We start from the raw sequence: 19,150 nt of genomic DNA, 5'->3' as shown, positions 1-19,150 counted from the left end.
TGATTTTTGTAAAATATCTGAATAACGAAAGAATTTCAAAAGTAAAAAATTAAAAAAAAAAACAAATACAGGTAAAATCCGTCAGACAAAGGCACAGTGGTACAAACTGTAAATTAAAACGAAACAAGTGGTGAATTCCATAACTGCCACGCCCCCAACCATAGCTTCACCAATCTTTCCCGTCAATTTTAGTGAAGCAACCTTCACTGTCTCTCTCTCTCTTCCCATTTCTCTTTCACTAGCTTCGCTCGCTACACTCGCTACACTCGCTGCTTCAACCAACATTTCCTTCTACTACATTTAGGCTTTAGCCGTGTTCTCTCCCTACTCTCTCTCTATATGCCGTAGATTTTGGCTAATCGCGTTCAGATCTGAAGCGAACCGCACCAGATCCGAGCGACGATGGAGGCGGCCTTAGAGCTTGCGCGTGCCAAGGACACGAAGGAGCGCATGGCCGGGGTGGAGCGACTCCAAGAGGTACTGGAATCTTCGAGGAAGAGCCTGACCGCTTCGGAGACCACGGCCCTGGTCGATTGCTGCATGGATCTCCTCAAGGACAACAACTTCAAGGTTTCTCAGGGCGCCCTCCAGGCCTTGGACTCCGCTGCCGTCCTTTCCGGAGACCATCTCAAGCTTCATTTCAACGCTCTCGTCCCCGCTGTCGTCGACCGCCTTGGCGACGCCAAACAGCCCGTCCGCGATGCGTCCCGACGCCTCTTGCTCACTCTCATGCAGGTACTAATCCTCGCTCCATTTTTTTTGTTCTCTTTGTGTGGTTGTTTTGGTGGAATCTGAGATGCTGTTGGGCTCGAAAGCTGCTTGATATAGTTGGTTTTTTGCTATACATTTGTTTGTTAATGATGAAGGTCAAGTTTGTTTTAAGCCAGTTTAAGCAGAATGTCTAGGGCACTAGGCAAGGTTAGGCATGCTATTATAACATAATTTACGCTGTATGCTTTGCAATATTATTGCAAGTTGGGCCAAGGCACAATTTTCTTAATAGCGTTAATTAATGTGTTCAGTTTCTAAAAAATGCATTAGTTATTGGGGTTTCGTAATGTCTTTGAATAAGGTCAGAATGCTTAAGGTAGGCGGGTAGGATGTTTATATCTAAAACAAAGGGGGCTTAAAATTGTTCTGTAGGTTTCTTCTCCAACGATCATTGTTGAAAGAGCAGGGTCTTATGCCTGGACACACAAAAGCTGGAGGGTTCGAGAAGAGTTCGCTCGTACTGTCACATCAGCAATTGGTCTTTTTGCAGCGACCGAGCTTCCTCTTCAGCGGGCTATTCTTCCTCCGGTATAATCATAAACAACAACGTTTTTTTATGTTCAGGACGATTTTTCAAGGAAAGTAGACTAAGTTTATGAATTGTTTACTTATCAGATTTTGCAGATGTTGAATGATTCAAATCCTGGTGTTAGAGAAGCAGCTATATTGTGTATCGAGGTTGGTATTGTTCTTTGCTGCAGTTCTTTTATTTCCCTTTATGCTTTTTGATAAGTCATATTACTTTATATTGAGGATCAGCTATGGTCACTACTGGATTTGATTATTAGTTTGGCTTTGTTTTTCTATTTGTTAATACATAGTTAGAATTGCAATACATTGTTAGAATTTGCTATAACTTTTCTCTGATCATTGAAGTTTTTGTCCTTTAATTTTAAGGATATGATTTTTTCTATGCTGTTAGATTAAAATAGATAGAATGGATGGGGTCGTGTATTTGGACTTCACTCCCCAGGAGTGGGTTTGAAGGGCTCTGTGTTAGTAAGGTTCCATGCCATAAAAAACAAGATATAATGTTGGGGCCAACTATTAGGACATATCTAATAAGTTTGAGTTTCTCGCTCTTAGGACAACTGATTTTTGGGGTCTCTTCCCACACCTTTTGTTTCTAGATTCCTTGCGGGAAATTTAATGAAAAATTTTCCTAAAAGGGCCTTGAATGAAATATCAGCTTGGTGTGTGTGTGTATTTTGATTTAAGTGAGTCCTATGCTATCTACTAGTTGCATGGCTTAAACCATAAAAATCTCAGATCTCGTGGTCTGAGTGGGCAGTTAGGGTGTAATGGTACGCACACTATTATCAAAGATGATATGGGAGAGTTGGGAATTAGAGACGATATTATGAAACTTTTGTCGCTTTAAATTTTGAAGAATAATTTTTTTTACCTATAAAAAATGAAGTTTTCACTTCCTGGAAATTTTATAAGCCTCTTTTGACTCTGAGGTTTTACATCATTTGGATGAATTAGTAAGTTTTGCAGCAGAGCAACTAGGGACTTGGTCTTGGTCCATCTCCAGCCCTTTCCACAATCTGTATGCTCTTCAGATTTTAGGGTGTCCTGCCTTCTTCAGTTACCAGGATTATCATTCTTTGAAAGAAGAAAAAAAAAGTTTCTGTAACGTACAGGTTTTATTCTTGTCATTTGAATTTCATCGTATTCTTGGAAATTGCCTTTTTGGCCAGGATTGTGCCAGAAAACGTTTCAATGTTTCAGTCTGTTCAAAGACCTGTTATCTGTTGTCTTCATTAGTATAAACTTACCATTTGTGAATGTTCTGATGTGATTTATGATCTTTGGAACTTTCCTCATGATTGACTTATGCTAGAATGCAATTACCTTCTCAGTTTATGCATTTTGCATGGAATCATCTATTGATTTGCTGAATTGAATGGTTAGAATTGATGTTGTGGGAGGTATGATGCAGTTTTACGTGGTAGATTTGTTGGCTTGATATTGAATATAAGCAAAATCAATGTTTTGGAAAGTCAATGCTATATTAGTTGAAGGGACGATTCATATGTAATTGGAAGGTCCAGATATATGTCCCATGTACTCGGGTTATTGCCTATCCTTATCATCAATAAAATCTTATTTACTGATAAAAAAAATGTAACTGGAAGGTCCAGATATTCTATACTTCAATCTCACTTAACTGCTCTCGCAGATGTTGCTGTAGTCTTGTCTGAGTTTTTTTAAATGGATGGAGTTTATGTACCCATATGCAAGCTAATCTGATCTTTTCTGTTTGTTTTTAGGAGATGTATACACAGGCTGGGCCTCAATTCCGTGATGAACTTCAGCGCCACCATCTTCCTTCATCCATGGTGAATATCTAACTGAGAACATCCCCATCTTAATTTGTTGTCTCCTCTCCTTCATATTTTATTATCTTGCCCGTATAGGTTGCTCTGTCTGCCTAACTTTCAGATAGTGTCATATACAATGAATAGGCAGACTGGTAGTTGTTATTACATTTTCAACCACTTAATTTTGTTTTTACTTATTTAGTTATTGGCTTATGCCACAATAATTAATTTCAGGTGAAAGATATATATGCCAGGCTAGAGAGGATAGAACCACAATTTCGCTCTTCAGATGGACTTGCAGGTAATTTTGCTGCTGTGGACGTTAAACCTGCAAGCCTTAACCCCAAGAGAAGTAGTCCAAAGGCTAAGAGTTCATCAAGAGAGATTTCTCTTTTTGGAGGTTAGGATGTTTTCACCTCAAATATTGCAAATATTCTGTCATTGGTTAACTTATGTTTTTATTCGGTGACAAATGCATATTTCGCCATTTAGGTTAACTGTTTGGTTATATATTATGTTTTCTATGCAACAGTTAAAAACTCATCAGTAAACATGCTTGTGACCTTAGAACTGGATGTTAACTATTTGGAATTGTCATTTTCATATTCACAACAGAATCTGCTTTGGTTTACTTCTTGTATGTATGCATCAATGCATCATTGATGACTGCCATTTCCTGTCTGGTTTACTATTAATACAAGATTTCAACTTAAACTATTTATTGCTTGGCTTTTTTTCTTGTCATATATGAGATATTAAATAGTTTTCTAAATGCATTTTTGTTTCATCTCTAAAAGTGGTGACATCCAAGTACGTAGGAAGTATACAAGAAATACATCTAAGCATTCAAAGAAAACGAAGAAAATCCCAAAAGCTAAGAAAGAACATTATCACAGTAGTGAGTAGCCACCTGCAGTAAGGAAGAAAACTTTAAGCTCTCCCATTGATATTGGAGCTTCAGAACTCTGATAATCTCTATTCAAATACACTGCATCAGTGAAGGAGTGAAGTTTCACAGCAATCCAAAATGGTGGAGCCCTAATTGTCCCCTCCAACACTACTAGGCATTACCCAATCCACTCCAAATAGAATGAAAGTATGAATCCACAAAGCATTGACAACATCACAGTGAAGCAAAAGATGGTCAACAGGTTCTCCACTACATCTGCACATGTAACATCAATCAATCACCAAAACTCACCTCTTCCTTAAATTATCAACCGTGAGAATCTTCCTTAGCTCAGCTGTTCAAACAAATAAAGCTATGCTAGATGTTAAATTGTATGTGAGGGACATGGGAAATTCTGGAAAAATTGGTGATCCTATCGGCGATTCACTTGCGAAGTCTAATTGTCATGATGTAGGAGCATTTCTTTAAATTTTGGTATATTCTACCTTTGTCTTCTCTGTAGTGTGTTGGCGGTGTTATTATATTGGATGCAGTTTCTGTCCACTCAATAAAATTCTTCTTTATGGATCAAATAAAAAAAAATTCTGTGCAGCAGAAGGAGATGTTACAGAAAAACCCATAGAACCTATCAAAGTGTACTCAGAGAAAGAGCTAATACGGGAAATTGAGAAAATTGCATCTACCCTTGTACCAGAAAAAGATTGGTCTATCCGGATAGCTGCAATGCAGAAAGCTGAAGGCCTTATTTCTGGAGGTTGGTTTACCGTTCTCTCCTTGTCTGTTTGCTTGCACATTTGTCTGTGCGTGTGCTTGAACTTTTCTATGCTTCTAAAGTGATATGTTCTGTCAAACATTTTGTTGGCCAGAATGTTGATGAATTATATGACAATTTTGATTAATAATGTTTATTATGTGTTTGCTTTCCATCAGGTGCCGCTGACTATCCATGCTTCCGAGGACTCTTGAAGCAACTTATTGGCCCTCTAAGTACACAATTATCTGATCGAAGGTCTAGCATAGTGAAGCAGGTGCGCTAGCATTTTCTTGTTTCAGGTGGCAGTTAGTAGGTTCCTCTCTCTCACTCCCCCCTTCCCTCCCCCCCTCCCCCCCCTCCTCCCTCCCTTTTTGAGTTAAATGCAATGCCTTTTGATATTTGCTGTTTTCTGAAGTGTGCTTTGAATTTATTTTTTCAATTGTCTCAATCTTTTACTTCTCATTCATACTTTGTCGCCCTTTATGCCTAATGTTGGAAAACTTCTTTTATTTATCAGAATAAAAAACTTGAGAAATAAATGTCTTGGCACAAGCAACTGCAAATCAATTCCAGGAGGGGGAGACTGGGCTCGTTTGGATAGTGAGATGAGTTGATATGAGATGGTTTTAGATAAGTTGAATAAAATATTGTTAGAATATTATTTTTTAATATTATTATTGTTTTGAAATTTGAAAAAGTTGAATTGTTTCTTATATTTTGTGTGGAAATTTGAAAAAGTTGTAATGATGAGATAAGATGAGTTGAGATGGTCTCTGTATCTAAACAAGCCCTAATATGGAGTGTACCTTGGAGACTAACATGTGCATTATCAAGAAGGGAACATCTACGCTATTTTATGGTCATAGTTGTCGACTTGTCTTGAATATTTAACCTTTCAAATGGGAGTGTATCTTGTATGCAACTCCTAGGGGTTGACTCAAGTGGTAAGAGCCTTAGTCTTGGTAGTATGCTCCATCGAGGTCTAAGGTTTGGACCCTTGGGTGCAAAAGCTTCTAGGGGCTATCAGGTTGGAGGAATTTTGCCTTGAATTATCCGAGGTGCATGTGTGGGAAACTTCTTGCTGAGGGTCTGTGCACCCCTGGGATTAGTCAGGACTTTTTTCTTGGACACCCGGTGCTAAGAAAAGTATTTCTTGTATGCATTTTGTGTACTTGGGTCTCATTTGGATGTTGAGATGAGATGAGAAATCTATGAATAATACTGAAATGGTTTGAGTTAAGATATTTTATGGAGTTTTGGGAAATGAGATAAAAAAGTTGAATAAAAATATTATAAAGTTAAAATTTTGTTTGAATATAACTTTTTAATATTATTTTTGTTTTGAGATTTGCAAAAGTTGAATTGTTTTTTTGTGTTTTGTTTGGAAGTTTGGGAAAGTTGTAATGATTAGATGAAAAAGTTGCAAATTTGAAATTGAAAAGTGTGTTCGAGTGATATTTGGATGTTGAGTTGAGATATCTCAACATCGAAACGGGGCCTTAGATTGCGTTTTTTGCCCCTTTTAATGAAGTTTTGTTACATACAAAAAAAAGACAGGTGAAATTTCGTAATAATCTAGGTTTTGGTCATATAACAGTACATGAAAAAAGACAGTGAAAGTTGCACAGGATTCAAACAGTATCTCTACTACAAATTCTTATCTATTTAGTCCATCCCGCTTAAAATATTTTGGTTATATATGTAGAACTCACACACAAACAGTCTTATGTATACATATATTTTCTTATACTTCATTCTTTCTAGGCATGCCATCTACTATGCTTTTTGTCAAAGGAGCTGTTGGGAGACTTTGACGCATGTGCTGAGATGTTCATTCCTGTAAGCTCGAACTTTTTTTTTTCCTGACTATAGAAATCTTGATATTTTGAAAGATTTTAATACTTTTATGATATGATAATCAGGTCCTTTTCAAGCTGGTTGTGATCACTGTACTTGTAATTGCAGATTCTGCAGATAACTGCATAAAAACGGTAATGCTAACTTTTATTTTCTTCATTATTTTGTAGTTGCCTCTTTCTTCTTATCTTCTTGCTTTACAGATGTTGCGGAACTGCAAAGTTGCCCGTGTGCTCCCTCGTATAGCTGATTCTGCAAAAAACGACCGTAGTGCAATTCTTCGTGCAAGGTATGGCTATACCACCTTTTTCTTTAATCTTAGAGGAAGGAGTTTTGTCATTTTTTCAATCACAATTTATATTCTTTTGTACTGTAGGTGTTGTGAATACGCACTGTTGATATTGGAATATTGGGCTGATGCGCCTGAAATACAGCGATCAGCGGATCTTTATGAAGATCTTATAAGGTGTTGTGTTGCAGATGCAATGAGCGAGGTAGTTATATTTGGAGTTGGTCTAATTTGTTATTATCACTGGATTTAGACATGCGCTTTGCGTGGTTTTTTGGCTTGGTATGAATGATAGGTTATGCTTGCCCTTGCCACATGCATGTCGGTCATAGTTATGGTTGTCCTTGTAGCCTTCACAATAAGAGTTACAATACAACTTCCCATTCATAAGCTGAAGGATATGTTTTGTTTTTTTATTGGTAAACAAAGTTTTATTGATAATAAGGGTAGACAATAGCCCAAGTACATGGGACATATACAAGAGCATCATCTATGCATGATGAAGGATATGCTTTTATGTGTGTTGTTTTCAAATTTTCTAATTCTTTGAGCTTTTGATCGTCTCTCCTTTTTAGATTGAGCAATGCTACTATTAATCTTAAATTTTATATCTCCAGTCACACTTATTGATGTGGCATATTTTAAGTGATTTCATGTCTACCACCTAAATGGACATCCACTTCAAGCATGTTATATTATTAAGTGTGGTTGAAAATGACAAAATCTAGGCTAAAGAAAATTTCTCTTTTAGGTTCTCTGGATGCTTCAATTTGTATTAGCTTTTTTTTAGTTGTGCTTTTCTTCTCTTTAGTTTATATATATATATATATATTTTTTTTTTTTTTGATAAGTAAACGGTAGTATAAATAAGAATAGGCCAAGCTCAGGTATACAAGGTGGAATACAAGAGAAAGGACCTATCTAGTTGCTATGTAACAACCCTTGTGTTTTGGCACTCTTTTGTATACCTCCTGTATACATAAGCTATGCCTATTTCATTCCTATCAATGAAATTAACCTCTTACTTATAAAAAAAAACCCAACCCTTGGGCCTATATTCTAGGAGGACTAGTCAATTCTATAATTGGAGCCCCTTGAAAGCATTATAAAGGGCTTGAACTTCTCCATTCCAAGTAATGTGAGATCTCATTCACCACCTTCCTATACACAATTTAGGGTATTACAATCCCCCCTTAAATCCTTGATGTCTTTGTTAGATTATTCCATCATATATGTGGCACGACCATTTGTATGACCTAAGGAAAGCCTATGCTACATTCGGGCCTATACTCTAAAAGGACCAGTTAAGCTTAGAATTAGAATCCCTTAGTGAAAAGCTCAAAGTGAAGCTCAAGCCACATTTGGTCCTATACTCTAAAAGGACTAGTCAATGATACAATTGGAGGCTTATTAGAAACACTATAAAGAGCAAGAACTTCTCATTTCCAAGCAATATAGGATCTCATTCGGCACCTATCCTTATCATTCAGTATCAAGTATCACAATCTCCCCCTTTAAATTCCTGACGTCCTCTTCGAGCTTTTCCATCGTAGGTGGTATGACTCAAGTCCCACATTTCTGGTTGAAATAGGCTCTAATACCATTTGTAACGTCCCAAGGGAGGCCCAAGCCACATCTAGGCCTATACTCTAAAAGGACTAGTCAATGATATGATTGGAGCCCCATTGGAACCATTATAAAGAGCAAGAACTTTTTCTTTTCCAACAATGTGAGACTTTATACACCACCTACTTTTATCATTCATTATATGGTATCGCATTTAGAATCGTTGTAAAGGGCTTGAACTTCTCTCTCCCAAGCAATGTAAGATCCTATTAACCATCTAATACAATCCAAGATATTACATGCATATATATGTATATAAGTTTTATGGAGATATATATATATATATATATAGAGAGAGAGAGAGAGAGAGAGAGAGAGAGAGAGAGAGGTTTGGAATGAGTATGACCTGATGGGTTTATGGGTTAATCTTGAAGCACTTATCATCATTGTTATTGTAACTAATTATTGGTGCACGTAATTATAAATGCTCAAGGTATTCAACTTGGCAGGTACGATCAACTGCAAGAATGTGCTACAGAATGTTTGCAAAAACTTGGCCAGAGCGTTCCAGGCGGTTATTTTCATCCTTTGATCCTGTTATTCAAAGGGTACATGTTTCTTTTAACCTCGAGGATTTTTTTTCTCTTTGCTTTGGCAAAAGTCATTTCTTGAAGTGAACATTTTTTGTACAGATAATAAATGAGGAGGATGGAGGCATACATAGGCGACATGCTTCTCCTTCCATTCGTGATAGAGGTGCACTGACATCTTTTGCATCTCAATCGTCTGCTCCCTCAAATCTAGTTGGGTATGGAACTTCTGCTATTGTTGCAATGGATAGAAGTTCAAGTTTACAGTCAGGGACATCTCTGTCTTCCGGACTACTTCTGTCACAACCAAAGTCACTCAGTAAAGGCAGTGAACGGAGTCTTGAAAGTGTTTTGAATGCTAGCAAACAGAAGGTCACTGCCATTGAGAGCATGCTTAGAGGTTTGGATTTGTCAGAGAAACATAATTCTTCAACAATCCGATCATCTAGTTTGGATCTAGGTACCAAATTACATAGCTTATTAATTTTTTTCTTCCATTAAAAACTTGTTGTCGAGTCTCATGCATGAAATCATTTAGTGATGCAGTGATTATTCTTGTTATTAAGGTTAATGTTTATTTATTTTTTGTTAAAAAAATATAATGAAGTAATTTGGCCAACTTGTGAGTGGTAAATTTTTCTATTATTGCCCCTAGTGCAGGAGTTGACCCTCCATCATCTCGTGATCCACCATTCCCTCCCGCTGTCCCAGCTTCTAATCATCTTACAAACTCTTTACTGGCAGAGTCAACTACATCTAGTATCAGCAGAGGTAGTAACCGAAATGGTGGCTTAGGTTTGTCTGACATCATCACCCAGATTCAAGCTTCCAAAGATTCTGGTAAATTGTCATCTCGAGGTAATGTGGCAAATGACCCTTTGCCGGCATTTTCATCATACTCAACTAAGAGGTCTTCAGAAGAGAACAATGACACAAGGGAAGCTAGGCGATTTATGAATCCCAACATTGATAGGCAGTATATGGATACACCTTACAAAGATGGAAACTTCAGGGAGACGCAAAACAATTATGTACCCAATTTTCAGAGGCCACTTCTAAGAAAGCATGTTGCTGGAAGGATGTCTGCAGGCCGGAGAAAGAGTTTTGATGATAGCCAGCTGTCACTTGGGGAGATGTCAAATTATGTAGATGGTCCAGCATCGCTTAGCGATGCTCTGAGTGAAGGACTCAGTGCAAGTTCTGACTGGTCTGCTAGGGTTGCTGCTTTCAATTATCTTCGTTCTTTGCTACAGCAAGGCCCCAAAGGTATTCAAGAAGTAGTCCAGAATTTTGAGAAGGTAATGAAGTTGTTTTTTCAGCACTTGGATGATCCCCACCATAAAGTTGCACAGGCTGCTCTCTCGACACTAGCAGATATTATTCCATCTTGCCGAAAGCCGTTTGAGAGTTACATTGAAAGAATATTACCCCATGTTTTCTCACGGTTGATTGACCCAAAGGAGTTAGTTAGGCAAACATGTGCTACAACTTTGGAAGTTGTAAGCAAAACTTACAGTACAGATTCTCTCCTACCAGCTTTGCTCCGCTCACTAGATGAACAGAGATCACCAAAGGCCAAATTAGCTGTTATTGATTTTGCTATCAGTTCCTTTAACAAGCATGCAATGAATTCTGAAGGTTATGGCAATATCGGGATTCTTAAATTATGGCTTGCTAAATTGGCTCCTTTGGTCCACGATAAGAACACTAAGCTTAAGGAAGCAGCTATTACGTGCATTATATCTGTTTACTCCCACTTTGATTCAACATCAGTCCTGAATTTTATTCTTAGTTTATCAGTCGAAGAGCAGAATTCCTTGAGACGAGCCCTTAAACAGCACACTCCTCGAATTGAAGTTGACCTAATGAACTTTTTGCAGAACAAGAAAGAGCGACAGCGACTCAAGTCTTATGACCCATCTGATGTTGTTGGAACATCCTCTGAAGAAGGATTTATTGGTGCATCAAAGAAGATTAATTTCTATGGAAGATATTCTGCTGCTTCCGATGGTGATGGTGGGAGGAAGTGGGGTTCTACCGGAAATATTGGCCAAGCAGTTTCTGATGAAACTCATGAGAACCTGTATCAGAGTTTTGATGCAAATTCTAATGCTGACATTGTAGGTTCCAAAACCAAGGAGCTATCTTACTCTGTCAATCCTACTGGTCAGCATTTGGGCTCGTGGTCTAGCCAACTAGAAAATCTTGACAATAGTGAAAGCATAGAAGGTTTGTCTACTCGTCTGGATGTTAATGGTCTGATGAAGTCAGACCTGTTGGGGTTTTCAGAAGCCTTGGGCCATTCTAATGAAGCTCCAACAGAGTTGGACCTTGACCAATACAAACCAAAAGTTGTTGATATTATCCCCATGCCAGATGCAGGACCGAGCATTCCTCAAATTCTTCATGTGGTGAGTTGTGTGACATCTGAAGTTTGAAACTCATTAGTTTTTTTTTTTTCCTCAAAATTGTGCCGATAAGATTTACTGCAATTTCACAAGAGGTTAAGGTTTACCTTCTTCTACTTCAGATAAGTAATGGGAATAATGAGAACCCTACTGCAAGTAAGCGGGGTGCTCTTCAGCAGTTAATTGAGGCTTCTATGGCCAATGATCACTCTATTTGGACTAAGGTATGATCAGTTTCCACATTTGCAAGCTATCATGGTGCACTTAATGTGTTAATGTATGCTTGTGTGTGTACCTATTTACTAACGGAATGAAGGCTAGATTGGATGATAATATTCTTGTGATCAGGCAGAAAAGCAATATTCTTAAATGACATTCATCTGTATGGAGTTATCCCGTTGTCTTGTTCTATCAAGTGTTTGGAAACTTTAGTGGGACACGAAATAATTTGCAGTAGGATCTTGCCTATTCAACTCATTCACTTTTTAACTATCTTGCAGTTTCCATAGACTACCAATGGATGTTAATGAAGTTTATATTTTTAAATCTTTTGTTAGAGAAATAGCATTGTATATGTCAAGCTTTTTATGCTTTAACCAAGCACATGTGGAGTGTTATTGCTTGATTTCGTTCTCTATTCTTTTACTTTTTAAGAAGTTTTTATATGTTTGCTTTTCATGAATTGTTAATTAACTTTTTTTATTCTTTGCTGTGTGCACGTTTCTTTGTGAGCAATAAATTTTGAGTAGTAGTGATGATGTGGAGTTTAGTAAAACTAATGTGATTTTTCTCTGCCAGTGAGAACAGAGTTTTGATATTATGTCAGCTTTTTTACTTATAAAAAAAAAAATTATATCGGCTTTTACTTGGCAACGTTTCAGGATATATCTAAGTTTATGCTAATGATGTTTTGTTGTATATTTGCAGTACTTCAATCAGATTCTGACAGTTGTACTCGAGGTGTCAGATGATTCTGATTCCTTAATTCGGGAACTTGCTCTTTCATTGATTAGTGAAATGCTAAAAAACCAGGTTTGTTATGTATATAGACATACACATATCTAGTGAGTATATTCTGGATGGTGGCGTTCATATTGTTTTAATTATCATTATATTTTCTTTTCCTGCTTATGGGTATATCATGCTTAACAAATGTCTTTTATTTCCTCCCTTTCCTCACCTTTTTTCCCTGTGGTTTCTTGTTTCTAGAAAGATGCAATGGAAGATTCTGTTGAGATAGTGATTGAGAAGCTGCTTCATGTTACAAAGGATATGGTTCCCAAAGTAACTTATCTTTGTTGATATATTTTATTTACTCTGCACTTTCTTTCCCATGTCTTATTCTTTCTATTTCACATTCAGGTTTCAAATGAAGCGGAGCACTGCTTGACTGCTGTTTTGTTGCAGTATGATCCGTTTAGATGTTTAAGTGTATGTGGATGAGAAACTCTCTCTCTCTCTCTCTCTCTCATATCTGTTCAGTTCCATCGCCTCCCCTGTAAAAGACATGAAGAAAGACGTTTGGCTTTGTTAACCCATCTTTTATGAAAACATAATAGAGATGCTCTCATTAATGATGTTGCAGGTTATTGTCCCTTTATTGGTTACTGAAGATGAGAAAACTCTTGTTACTTGCATAAACTGTTTGACCAAGGTATTTCCCAGAACATCCACTGATTTGACTTGTAACTCTCTCTCTCTCTCTCTCTCTAAAGCATATCTAACTCTTTTATAAATTTGGGTAGAGGTCACTATTGGACATGTGACTACCTTCTCTTTAATTAAAAAAAAAAAAAAAAAAAAAAAAAACTCTTTTATGTACAAATGATGAATCAAGTGAAATATTTATTGCAACGTATTTGTTACCCAATCCAATTTGCAATGTGTTTTCTTTCAGTTCTTGTGCTATTTTTATTCACACCATTTTGTTATGACCCTTTGTTTCCTTTTCAGCTTGCGGGTCGTCTCTCGCAGGAGGAACTGATGGCTCAGCTACCCTCATTTTTGCCTGCTCTTTTTGAAGCATTTGGAAATCAGAGTGCAGATGTTCGCAAGGTACTAGTATTTTTATCTGCACTTGATAATATTAATATCTGCACCATTATTACTTTCGAAAAAATAAAATAAAATTCTGCACCATAACAGTATGCTTGGATCACGTGTAATGTTGGAAAAATTTTAGGCTTATATTATACTTAATCCTCAGAACTGGAAATTTGGTGAGACAATATTTAAGGAACACTGATCCTATTTCTTTAAAATGCTTCTCTACTCTCTTTTCCTTCCATTATGTAAGAAGTGTAAAAGCTGTAAGCTTTATCTTCTCATCACTCGTCATTACTAATTAATATAGCCAAACCCCTTTGTGCATGTCTTGTTAATATGGTTGAGAAAAGCCTGTTTACGAATCGGGTGTAGCCTAGTGGTCAAATGCCAGGCTTGGGATGAGTTAAACTTCGTCATCCTGGGTTTGATTCTGAATTAGGATTCAATTGGGTTTTTTCTAACATTTACTTCGAGATTAAAAGAATGCCTGCAATATTTGCTGTCCTTTTTTGGCCACCTCAGATGATTTATTTGTTTTTTTAGAAGTGAAAAGAATATCGGAGGTGAAAAAATAGCTTTGGGACCTAGTAGAGTGCTGATGAGCAAGTCAGAACAAGGATGAGATGAGAAGCTTAGTTATAGTTTCCCCCTTTCCCACCCTTTTTCTTTACAGAACAATACTACTGATCGGAACAATATGACGTTGACACGGAGATAGCATAGAACACTAAAGTTTTCCGATTAACCCTAGATATTAATGCTTTTAATGCGCTCATTATCACGGGAATATGAACTTAATTATTTTCCCCTCTCCTTTTCTGGTCTAATTCTAATTTTGTTTTGTTTTGTTTTTTTTTTTTTAAATGTCAATTTTGGGTCGTACAGACTGTTGTTTTCTGTCTAGTGGATATTTATATCATGCTTGGAAAAGCATTCTTGCCATACTTGGAGGGGCTTAACAGCACACAACTGCGGTTGGTTACAATATATGCTAATCGAATCTCACAGGCTAGGACAGGCACTGCAGTAGATGCAAATCATGATTAGCGGAGTTTGATCCCAGTGATGTTGGTTTTGACTTTTGAGTGTTAGCTCATTCATTGTTGTGTATTTTGTATATTGTGTGAATGCATTGCAGAGGCGGGTTTTCTTTGTTTTTTCTTCTTTCCTATTTTTTAATACGGAATTTCTTTTTTTAATTTTCTTCGTTATTTTATATGTTTGGATTGTACTATATCGTGCCAATATTGTAATATACATTCTTAAGAGCATGATCTATAATATGGAAGAAGGTTTTTGGGGAAGAAGAAAATCCTACTCGATGCTTACATTTTGTATTCTTGATGGTGCGCTTGTAGTTTTACATGCTCGCTCAACGCAGATGGTAGGTAATCAAAGAAAATGCCACTATTGTATTATTAATTTTTTGTTTTTGGTTGGATTAACCGAAAATTACTGTATTCATGTGAAGAGGCCAAAAAAATCATTGATTAGCCAATTTTGCGTTTCAAAAATCATTAAATAGTTGTGAGATTGGTAAGTTGGTGGATTTGTTGGAATTTTGGATTTCAGCGCACGAGAGATGTGGTAATATATTCCTTCGCCTTTTCTTTTTCTGGTTAGAGCATCACATATATAGGGAAAGCAAGATTCTCCAGTTGGGAGTGGTCCATTTTTGGCCCAATTCATTCACTCGAGTCTTGGAGTTGGGAATCATTCCAGTTTTCACCAATTTAGGTACAGCCCCAAATTAATATGCCCATGTCAACTATAGTTACTCCACGGTTTCCAAATTGGTCTCATTTCAGTTTGTTATGGCCGCTAGACAACTACCCAGAAGAGAGGTAAACATTTTCTTAAGCCATAGCAATTAGTTGTTGAGTGTGAGAGATCGGCGGTGGAAGTGTACTTTCATGACCAAACAATTTGGAAGGACATGCCAGACACCAATTGATGATAATTAGATTTTTTTTTTTTATTTATTTTGTTGTTGTTGAAGTTGAGGACGCTATTCTGAGTATTTTTCTTAATATATAAATACTCGATTATTAAGAAAAACCGTGGTAAGTTACCTTGGGGAATACAAAAAAATCACTAAATCACAAAACCAGGGTATGAAAAGTCTAGCAAGCTCGCGTTCCTATACAATCTCCAAATTGCCCCCTCCCCCCAATCAAGCATCCTTTCATAAAAGATGATAAATTACAAGCTAGTAGGAGGATCCTTCCGCTATCAATATGCAAAATACAAAGAAGGTAATTTTTCAATGTGTATCCTACCAAAAATATGGTTGGTTGCTACCAGTTGCGCCACCGAGTGTGCACATCGATTTTGAGATCAATCTATTTTTTTAATGCTCCAATCGTTTTGATTTTTCAACACTTGAGCAATGTCTTCAGTAATGAGGTTAATTTGCCAAACAGTCAATTCTCCTTGGATTGCCAAAATCACAAGTTGTGCATCTCCTTTAGTATTGTTTTGCCATTTTGTAAATGTTCTGCCATTTTGAGTGCAAGTTTTGCTACCTGGGCTTATGCTATGAAATGTGTTGTGGTAGTATTTTTTTTTTGTCTAGATTTCTACAATATTCTCCTCTGAATCTCGACTTACCGCTGAGGATGTCGAGTAAGAATCTTGTACTACAACATCAAATGATATACTTGTTTGATATTTGGAAGGGGTTTGCCATTTTTGTGATTGACCTGATTTCGCCTTTTGTTTCCATGCATATAAATTTTCTTGGTATGAAGTGTCCAACTGCTCCTTTGCATTCTTTAGAGAAAAAACTGTTTGGTTGTGGACTACATCATTCCTCATTTTCCAGATAAAATCTATTATCAGGACTGCAAATAATTGGAAAGGATGTTCTTCTTGTGAATTTAACCCCAATTTCACTTTGGGATCAATGATAATCTGTATCCATTATTGCATTGTAGTGATTGCTAGTGATGAGAGATTTGATGGCCAGCTGCTTTAACTCCATAGAATTATGGTAATTGGGCATTCAATAAAAAGATAGAACACAATTTCTTCTTTTTCTTCGCACGATGGATAGTTAAAGGATGGAATATTTGGAATGAAACTCTTTAGCCTTTCTTTGGTTGGTATTATGTTCCAAAAAATTTTCTATAGGAGGAGCTTATGGCGATCATGAATTTTTAGTTTCCAGATTCTTCCCTTTGAGAAATTATGGAGATTTGACATAAATGTATTTGCAAATTGTGCTGCAAGATGGTAAGCTGTTTTGACAGAAAATTTTTCATTTTGGCTATGTATCCAAATTGGACAGTCCGATCTTTGGCCAGCATAAGGCAACAGAATTTTTGAATTTCTCGTATGCTATCTTGCTGGAAAAGGTTTTGCAATTTCTGAATGTTCCAGGTGTGGGTAGTTTGGCTAATAAGATTAGAGACTTTAAGAGATGGAGAGATTTCAGTATTTTGGTTCAACGATTTTGGTCTATAATTTTCTAGAGTTGGTATCCATGAGTCTGACCACACTTTAACCGAAAGGTCGTTATAGATTTGAAAGCATGTACCTTTTCCTAGTAGCTTCTTCGTCTTCATAATTCCTTTCCAGAAACATGAATCTGCCACTTTTGAGGTTGCCTACCAGAATGAATTTGTGTTCAAATATTTCTTAGACAGTAGTGAATGCCACAAACTTGAGTTGGGTTGGCTCATTTTCCATCCTGTTTTTGCTAGAAGTGCTAAGTTCATATTTTCCATTAGCCTTAGTCCTAAGCCTTCTTCTCTTTTTGGTTGGTAGATCGATTTCCAAGATTTTAAATATAGATTGTGCTTTTGCTCTTTTGTCGTTCCCCACCAGAAATTCTTAAAACTTTTATTTAGCGCTTTGCATACTGATTTTGTTAGAAGATGCGTAGACATTTGGTACTTGGGAATCAAGCTTGCCACTGTTCTGATGAGCATTGTTCTGTCTGCTTGTGATAATAATTTTGATTTCCAGCCCTCTAGCTTCCTATTTATATTTTCCATTAGTTCTTTGTAGTTCACTTTCTTTGACCTTCCAAAAGATGTCGGAATCCCCAAATACTTCATTATAGATGTTGATTCACTGTATTGCATTTTGGCCAGGATCATTGCTTTTGTGGCTTGGTTGGTGTTTCGGGTAATGAAAATTGATGATTTTGCTTTGTTGACTCTTTTACCTGACAAATCTTGGTATTTCTCTAGGTTGTCGCTCATGGTTTGGGCCGTTTTCTCATATGATTTCCTGAAAATGATTAGATCATCCGCAAAAAATAAATGAGATATAAAAGGGCAACTTCGGCTCAGCTTGACACCTTCTAGATTTCCCGTAGCTTCCGATTTTGCTATTAATCTTGAAAGCACCTATGTGCATAAGATGAAAAGGAATGGAGAAATGGGATCTCCTTGTCTAAGTCCTCTTTGCGCTTTGAGAAAACATCTTGGAGAGCCATTGATGAGGATTGAGGAGGTTGTCATTACACATTCTTTGATCCAGTTGATCCATGTTCTGCCATATCACAGTGCCTTCATTACAGCAAATAAGAAATCCCATTCAATATAGTTGAAATATTTTTTCATATCTAGCTTTATCGCCATTTAGCCCTTTCTCCTCGTCTTCCGCTTGAGATGGTGAAACACCTCATGGGCAATTATAGAGTTATTTATTTTTATTTTTTATGTTGCGGCTCGGGACGAAAGCTGTTTGCAAAGGGAAAATAATATTTAGGAGTGTTTTCTTTAAGCAATTTGCCAGAATTTTTGTAATGGTTTTGTATATGACATTGGTCAAGCTGATTGGTTGATAATTTTGAAGGGAGCATGAATTGGAAATTTTTGGGATAAGCGCTATGTTGGTATGGTTCATATGCTTTAGCAATTTTCCACTTCTAAAAAATTCTGGACTGCAGCTATGACTTCTTTTTTTTTTTTTATGGTCTTCCAGTAATATTTGTAGAAGAGAGCTTTCATTCTGTCTGAACCCGAAACTTTATGGTTTGGAATTTGCTTTAGTGCTCGATAAATTTCTTCTTCCGTAGGAAGTGCAGATAGGAAATTATTTTCTTGATCTGTTATTTGTTGTTCAAAAAGATTTTTCAAGTCTTCTGGGATGACTAGGTTCGAAGTGGCATAGAAAGACTTAAAAATAATTAATGAAAGACATTTCAATGATATTTTGGCCCATTGTCCAGTTACCTGGGCTGATTTTGATGGAGTCAATTTCATTACCTCTTCTTCGAGTTGTTGTGGAGAGATGGTAGAACTTTATTTGTATTCAGATCCGATGTAGTGAGCCAATTGATTCGTGATTTTTTACGCCTTAGCGTTTCTTCATGTTTCAGCTAATCTTGGAGCTTCGCTTGTAACTGCTTCTCTTTTACTAGACTTTGCGGGCTTGGGAAGTTGCATTGGATTTGATTGAGCTCACTTTCTATTTGTTGAATATTAACTTGGATCTTACCAAAGTGGACTTTGTTCCAGTGTTTTAGAGATTCTTTAGTGACCTTGATTTTGCTGCATAGTATGAAAGCTGGATTTCCACTGAAATGCTTGCTCTAGGCTTCCTGAATAATTATTTGACTGGGAGATTCTCAGGTCCAGAATTCTTTAAACTTGAAAGATGAGGCTCGTTTTGTCACTTT

The 19,150-nt window shown here is 36.9% G+C and overlaps 1 protein-coding gene across 3 annotated transcripts; it reads left to right on the top strand.

Moving 5' to 3' along the window:
• Positions 1-175: 175 nt before the first annotated feature.
• On the top strand, positions 176-14,822 carry LOC121248589 (CLIP-associated protein-like). 3 transcript variants are annotated; one of them, XM_041147094.1, is made up of 21 exons: positions 176-735; positions 1,144-1,299; positions 1,387-1,449; positions 3,048-3,116; positions 3,333-3,498; positions 4,604-4,762; positions 4,939-5,036; positions 6,527-6,601; positions 6,685-6,753; positions 6,823-6,908; positions 6,996-7,113; positions 8,984-9,082; positions 9,167-9,524; positions 9,725-11,475; positions 11,595-11,696; positions 12,400-12,504; positions 12,682-12,756; positions 12,835-12,903; positions 13,058-13,126; positions 13,426-13,527; positions 14,404-14,822. In XM_041147094.1, exons 1-21 carry the CDS (start codon positions 403-405, stop codon positions 14,563-14,565), a joined length of 4,284 nt encoding a protein of 1,427 aa, XP_041003028.1. In that variant the 5' UTR covers positions 176-402; the 3' UTR covers positions 14,566-14,822. The 3 variants fall into 3 exon arrangements, with proteins under 3 accessions (XP_041003028.1, XP_041003029.1, XP_041003027.1); XM_041147095.1 differs by having other exon boundaries at positions 4,601-4,762; positions 9,809-11,475; XM_041147093.1 differs by having other exon boundaries at positions 4,601-4,762.
• The last annotated feature ends 4,328 nt before the right edge of the window (positions 14,823-19,150 follow it).

This window comes from Juglans microcarpa x Juglans regia, chromosome 2D (assembly GCF_004785595.1).
Source record: "Juglans microcarpa x Juglans regia isolate MS1-56 chromosome 2D, Jm3101_v1.0, whole genome shotgun sequence".
In the NCBI taxonomy this organism is placed as follows: domain Eukaryota; kingdom Viridiplantae; phylum Streptophyta; class Magnoliopsida; order Fagales; family Juglandaceae; genus Juglans; species Juglans microcarpa x Juglans regia.
Note: the sequence above shows the minus strand (reverse complement) of the source record. Positions and strands in the feature narration are given on the sequence as shown.